The sequence below is a fragment of the Danio rerio genome, chromosome 15 (assembly GCF_052040795.2).
Source record: "Danio rerio strain M-AB ecotype USA chromosome 15, GRCz13ab, whole genome shotgun sequence".
Classification (NCBI taxonomy): domain Eukaryota; kingdom Metazoa; phylum Chordata; class Actinopteri; order Cypriniformes; family Danionidae; genus Danio; species Danio rerio.
In genome coordinates, this window is record NC_141035.1 from 3,862,614 (window position 1) to 3,870,000 (window position 7,387).

The following is a 7,387-nucleotide window of genomic DNA, read 5'->3' on the forward strand; positions in this document are numbered from 1 at the left end:
AAGTTTAAGGAAGGTTTTTCACCCTTGTGCTGTTTTTTGTACAATGGAACCGGAAACAATTCTTCATTTATTTTTCAGTTGCAGTTACACAAAACGGTTTTGGTCCCAAGTTTCCTCACTACTTTTTAAAGTGTTTTATAAATTTATCAGTATAACTGAGCTAATGGTTTTATTTATGGATTGCAACTCTGGATTACTGGAAATGGACAAAATAACTAAAATTCTTATTTTATTCGGAAAGTATCACATCCACAAAACAAAATGTATGCTGACTACCAAATTGTAAACTATTTTTCATTGATCTAAAACTTTTTTATGATTCCCTCACTGCTATACAAAGTAATACCAAAGCTATTAAGACATCTCAACTACTGGAAAAAATACTTAATGTACACGATTAATTTTTGTTGTTAATTCCATCGTATACTGTTTTATGTATAACTCTGTACACCCCATGTTTGATCAATAAAAAAGAGTGTTCACTGCCTCACTGATCAAACATACGATTCAAGATATTTTGTAACAAAATAAATAAAAAATAAGTGACTCAACTAAAAAAAGAAACACAAACCAGACCTGTTTAATAAATGAGTTCCAACAGTATATTTTATCTACATGTGGCATGTTTCATCACATTTATTCGGGTTAATAGTTTTTATATATTGTTTTTGTGGGGTTTTTTTCATGTTAATGTAACATTTGTGCAGTTTTAAAGAGCAAAAATATATTTTAAATTAAAGTGGATTAACATGTGTTTTTTTTTTTTATTTGTTTATTTTAAGTTTCACTGTTTTTTCGCACACAATCATCTGCCCACTAGTGGCGTAAATTACACAGTGTGCCTTTAAAGGGGTGGTCCACTATCACATTTTTAACTTTAGTTCATTGATGTGTAATATAGCTGTGTGACCCAGCCGACGCTCGAACCAGCAACCTTCTTGCTGTGAGATGAAAACGCTACCCACTGTACCACCGTGCTGCCCTAACTGAGAATAAGTAGTATGAATATCACCACCGTAGCTCATTCCTGAACGGAGGAATAATTGTCACAACTGCCCCATATTCCCTAAGGTTGCAACTGTCCCCATTCCCTAAACAAACACACATAGCCTGCATTTCAAACTGGAAATTCTAATTTAAAGTCTAAGTCAACCAAATAAACATGTCTACTACAACTAACGTTTCTATGCATGTCTTTTTATTTATTTATTTATTTTGCCTTTACGTCATCGCTTTACAGCCAGTAGTGACGGTATTACTCCACCTGCTGTAGCAAGTGAAGCTGTACCTGCTAAAGCAAGGAGAAACCAGGTAGCATAGAGCTTTATTTACTCTTCTTGACCTATTCAGAATAAATAATAAGTGTGTAAAAGGAGTGAACCAATGTTTGACAGAACTTTAATTTGTCTTGTAGCCTAGTTTATTTTGACAACTACTGTAAGTAGTCTGGATAACCTATTTCCTGGGTTGTTTTAGATTTCAACTAAATATTACAGTTAGTTCAAATAATATTAAACAACTGTATATTATTGTGTATAATATAAGAGCATGTTAATACGAGTCATTGTCCGGATTTTTAATGTGGCACCGAATTGTTGATTCATGAAAGAATCGGCTCTACGAACCGACTCCTTTAAGTGAAGTGGTGAGAGTCAAGAGAAGATGATTCGCTTGCGTTTGATGCTTGTACACTACTTTATATCAGTAGCAAACATTTGATATTTAACCAGGCTGAATTATAAAAGGCAGAAGTAAACTAAGAGCCGTTCGGGAGTCGAAAGAGTTGGTTGAGGTAAATGATTCCCATCAGTAGTTCGGATGCGGAAGCTGACTGTGTAAGGGACCGTCTAAAAGTTATGTCCATTTTTGTAAAACGTCGGCGCGGCACTAATTACAAACTTATACACAATAGTTAAAACATCACTTTCACATTCTTATTGTTTCTCAGTGTGATATTTACATAATAATAGTTTACAGAGGAGTTCGTCAATTCCTCCTAAAGGTCTCATAAAATTAAAATAAAGATTTTTTGTTATTGTCAGTATTGTTAGTTTTAAATATGTCTATAAGCTAGTGTGCTCCAAAACAGTGACAAAATTACTTCTCATTTGTTCTTCATTCGCACTTGAGCTCAACCACTCTCACTTGGTAGAGCGGGGGAAAAGCAAAATGCTATTGGCTGTTTTTAAAAGGGGGAGGAGCTACACTATGTCCTATGTTTAACACACCTGAATAAGCTAATCAAGATCTTACTTGAATCTCCCAAACAGATGTGTTAAAGAGTCCTTTTATGCATTATAAAAGGTCATACTTTGGTTTTAGGGGTCTGTAACAACAGGCTGATATGCATGCAAAATCAAAAAAACACTTTTAGTGTCTTATATAGATTTATTTTTACCTAAACAAAGGACTCCCATATCCCATATTTTTTATCTTAATGACTCCTGAATGATTTGTTTAGAGATTCATTTTATTCAAAACCACTCCTTTGTGTGACGATAATCTGCAGTGATTGATCTGATGACCCAGTCTGTTGTGATTGGTCAATTGTGTTTGCAGTTGTAAATAAAACACTGTTAATGACACTGGGGTCCGTTCTTTGTATGTAGATTACTCAGTTAGCTGGATTTGGAGGTTGACGATTTGACATGATCCAGGATCGTTTAGTTCTTCAAAACTCATCTGAGAGTTGTTGTTATAGCAATAGTTCTGGTAGCTCAAACCTGGTCGGGAGCAGGCTCATTTCATATAAACAGGATTAGATCGGGTCATTTCAAGTAAAAATAATAATGGAAGTATGTACCAAATGCTGATATTTTCTTACAGTAGTTATATACACTTGGTAAAACGGTAAATATATATTTTAACTATATATATATATATATATATATATATATATATATATATATATATATATATAAACTTAAAAAAATAATATATATATATATATATATATATATATATATATATATATATATATATATATATATATATTAATTAAACCTACGCAATCTGCAAAGACTTTAAAGTACAAAGACTGCCATCTGGTGGGTCAAAGAAAAAATGATATAAATGATATATAGTTTATTGATATAAACTTTTTAGATGCAAACGCGTACATGCACAACATTTGACTTTTTTTTTTTTAAAGGATAATAATTTATGCAGTCATGCACCTGTTTTGACTGATAATATGCCGACGATAAGATGCTTTCCAAAAGTTGCAGACACCTTTACCTATATCAAAATGCTTTTTTGATGCAAAATTAATTTATCCAGTTATTCCTTACGCCCATTAAAAAAACTTGAGTAGGCCTAGACGGCTATAATAAAGAAAATCTTCTCTAAATTTAGAACTAAATACATTCATATGCCTGCAGCCCACAGGAATTGTGGAAAGTTATTGCATATTATATTTAACAAACCGTTTACAGGTAATTTGATGTAATTTTGCTTACATGGATATTTGAATATTAATCAGATGATGTCATTAAGCTGCTGTGCTGTCAGCCAATCGTTGCATTTCTGATCATGATTTCGAGGATCGATAGATCTGTCCTTCACAACACACGCAGCGATCCTAGATCAGTTCATCAGGACATTTTAATCTGATTCCCGAATTTGGTTTGAAGAACCAAATTAACCAGAGATCAGTTATCAAGATTAAAAGATCCAGAATCTTCCAAATCATCTTAGAATATGAAACCATTTTTTTTTTATCTCAGGAGTGGTCCAATGTCAACTAACCTAGACGCCCAATCAGATGAACTGCTTGCTCTTGCAAGCATATTCGATGAAGAAGAGTTTCACAGGACAGAATCGAGTCACAAGGGTGAGATCCATCTGTGCCTTGAGCTTCCTCCTGACTTCAGACTACTTGTGGGAGGTGAGATGAGAAAAAACATACAGTATTTATGACATTACATGGTGTATGTATTTATATATATATATATATATATATATATATATATATATATATATATATATATATATATATATATATATATATATATATATATATATATATATATGAATTGCTTTTGTTTTTATGCATATGTTTCCTAGGGAAGACATGCGTAGAGGTTGATGTTTCCTTTTTGCCGTCCACGATTTTGAGTTTTGAACTACCCACAGACTATCCTTCATCATCAGCTCCAGTCTTTACTCTGAGCTCCATATGGCTTTCAAGAGTCCAGGTTTGTCATTTTTAGCAGTTTACAGTACATGACTCACTGTTTATATATTTTATTTTATTTACATATTTAGTTTAATGTATTTGTGGTATTTTTTGGCCTTTTAATATTAAAAATAATTACATAGTTGTTGTATTTATTAAGGTATTAAATTGAGATATTAATTATTCAAAAGATCACAGCTCTTTGCAAGAGACTGGATGAACTTTGGGAAGAGAACAGGGGCAGTGTGGTTCTTTTTACCTGGATCCAGTTTCTAAAAGAAGAAACCCTGCAGTTTTTGAACATCCAGTCTCCACTTGAGATCCAAACCAATGGTGTCCAGCCTCAGTGTGAATCTGCTGAGTGTCAAGCAGCTAACGCTGCTGTAGAAGAGCTGGACCAGCGAGCAGTTCAAGTAGCTGATCCTCACAGTGATATATTAACCCAGCTGCTGGATTTTAATGAAGCTCAGAAGAAGAAGGTGTTTGAGGCCACAGTTTTTAGCTGTGGAATTTGCTTTACTGAGAACCTGGGCTCCAGCTTTGTGCTCTTCAATGAGTGTCAGCATGTGTACTGCAAGACCTGCGTTAAGGATTACTTCGAAATCCAGATTAAAGACGGCAAAGTCCAGTTTCTCTCCTGTCCTGAGGCAGAATGCACCTCCCTGGCTACTCCTGCACAGGTACTTTTTCTTGTGTGTTTGTGTCGTAGTATGAGCTGGAGACCCACTATCCTGCAGGGTTCAGCTATAACTGTAATTACACTCACCTGAAGCAGCTAAGCAGGTTTTTCTGGATAATTCAGGCTGTGGTAGACGTCCAACCCCGCCAACATCCAAATGCGACATCGGACATTCTAATGCACATGCTTACGTTGAGGGCCAGGTTTTGCTGTGGGTATTAAACCCCATGTTGTAGAGTCGAGGCTTTCAAGTGATTTAGTGAAGTGAGTGTTCCAGACTAGCATGCCAAGATATAATGGGTTCGAAAGCAGGGTGACGAAGCTATAGATGCTAGTTTTTGAATGCTCTGTTCTTGTTACGTGTTTTGTTTTAACATCGGTCTGACATTCGAATGAACACTTTGTGATTAAATATGTCTTGTTTTAGTCATAAATATGTAACGTTAATAAAATACATCAAGTCATAGTTTTAGAGTGCTTGTGCAAGTCGAACTCGGGCCAATTGAAACACAGTTACTCTGTGCTCTGTGTGTACGATCCTCTAGCCTACATGTGATAGAGTTTCCATTCCTGTCATTCAAATGCAGATTCGCCAGGTCTTGAAATGCATCTGAAATGACCGATGTTTTGAATCCCCAAGTCACTTGACCCGGGTGTTTCAGATCATGCTTCAGTTCAGCGTTTCGAAACACTTGCGATTCGGGATCTCGACACTGTATCCGTTTCAGGTAAGCCATCCCTAGATCAAACACACAAGCAGTGAATTACCAAGTGCTCTATCAAATCTTTCGTTGGTTTAGTTTTGTATGATATGGGTTGGAGCTGAACTCTGCAAGAAGGTAGAGCTACAGGAACAGGGTTGAGCACCCTGGAGCACCCTGGTGTAACCCACAATGTCATGTGTAATTTTATAAATGAAACAAATAATTCTCATTTTAGCAAGAATCGCTTATGGTTGCGTGTCCGCTAAATATTGGACTAGATCCAGTACATCATTGTGCTTTGTCAAACTCAGTTCTTGAACAGCCTCAGCCCTACGCATTGAAGTTCCCACCCTGCTCTAACACATCTGCAGGTTACAATACAAGCCTGAAGGACTCAATTTGTTTTGTCAGTTGTGTTTGATTAGGGTTAGAACTAAACTGTGCAGAACTGTGGCTTCACAGGAATTGAGTTTTCCACCCCTGAGCAATAGTATCTGGATGCAGCCTTTATGATGCAAGCTGAGATTGCATCACTCAGCGATGCAATGTCAGACACAATGTACTCAATGGAGTGAGTGACGTCACTGTGACGGGTAGGGTTAGGGATTAGGGAAGCATTGGATGCAGCCCAGATTGCACTGCAACAGGTCTGCATCCAGATCCTTCTCCCCCTGAGACATCACACTTGGATGTGGACGGGGCTGGATGTGCATGACAGGCTGCAGTGAGACACTTCTTGTAAAATCTGATAACAGACACATATAGGTGTGGTGAGGAAGGTTGGAAATCAACTTTGCAGGACAGTGGGTCCAAGGGGAGCAGGGTTAAAGACCACTGCTTTATCTGTCTGAACTGAAGTTTAAGTAACATCTCTGCATTCCTACAACAGGTGAAACTTCTCGTGAGCCAAGAAGTTTTTGCCCGCTATGATCGGCTCCTCCTGCAGTGGAGTCTGAACCTAATGACTGATGTGGTTTATTGCCCTCGCAAAAGCTGCGGCATGGCTGTGATGCTCGAGCCTGACCGGACCATGGGCATCTGCCCTTCATGCAAATTCGTTTTCTGCACCCTCTGCAATCGAGTATACCACGCCCTCGCTCTCTGCAATGAAAGTAAGATCCCTGTAGAGTGTCCATTTTCACTTTTTTACTTTATTTGCATGCTTTTAATGTTGTGGAATCTGTTCCCCACATTGTCGAAAATGGCATTGAATATCGATATTTTTTCAAGGTATCTCATCGAAGTTGGAAATTCCAGTATTGTGACAACTTAATTTTGTTGTCGTCTATTAACGATAATTTGGTGTGGAACTGACAAATTTGCAGGACATGCTTTCAGAATACACACAGTTTCAAGGCAGCGGTTGACATTATATTGACCTTATTCTCCGCAGACGAGCGGGCGCTGCCATTTGAATCTTTTTGGCACGAGACTTCCGGTCTCATTCACTTCCATTCATTTTTAGACATTAAAAACTGCTCGTTTCGCTGTTTGATGTTGCAAACTGATATTTCCTTGTTATATTATTCTACTTGGTCTGTATAGTCATGCAAACATTTGTTTGTAGAGCAAGTAGTTTGACCGTTTTTTGCCGTTTATTATTCCTTGTCATTTCTCCCATAGGCGACTGAAACGGAAGTTCTTAGACAATCGCGAAAACAGGGGCACTTCCGCATTTTAGAATAAGGTCAATAGCATTTCATGAAATGTATTGTTTAGTTGACAGTATTTTTAAATGACCTACATTGAGCTTTAAACTAAAGCAGTATCCTCCTGCGATTTTCAGATCACCACCCTAGGTAGCAAAGAATTCTGGCCCAGATTTGG

At 37.0% G+C, this 7,387-nt stretch overlaps 2 protein-coding genes across 2 annotated transcripts in view; both read left to right on the forward strand.

Annotated features, from left to right (window-relative positions):
• The window catches only part of rcbtb2 (regulator of chromosome condensation (RCC1) and BTB (POZ) domain containing protein 2), an 824,162-nt gene that overhangs the window by 732,270 nt on the left and 84,505 nt on the right, over positions 1-7,387 (forward strand). The gene's annotated exons all lie outside the window — the stretch shown is intronic.
• LOC110437942 (E3 ubiquitin-protein ligase RNF14) overlaps positions 1,190-7,387 on the forward strand; it is a 9,111-nt gene continuing 2,913 nt past the window's right edge. Inside the window, exons 1-5 of the mRNA XM_087283625.1 lie at positions 1,190-1,311; positions 3,726-3,886; positions 4,066-4,196; positions 4,369-4,857; positions 6,450-6,672. Of these exons, the coding sequence (XP_087139751.1) occupies positions 3,736-3,886; positions 4,066-4,196; positions 4,369-4,857; positions 6,450-6,672 (994 nt within the window). The 5' untranslated portion in view covers positions 1,190-1,311; positions 3,726-3,735. The remainder of the gene's footprint in view (positions 1,312-3,725; positions 3,887-4,065; positions 4,197-4,368; positions 4,858-6,449; positions 6,673-7,387) is intronic.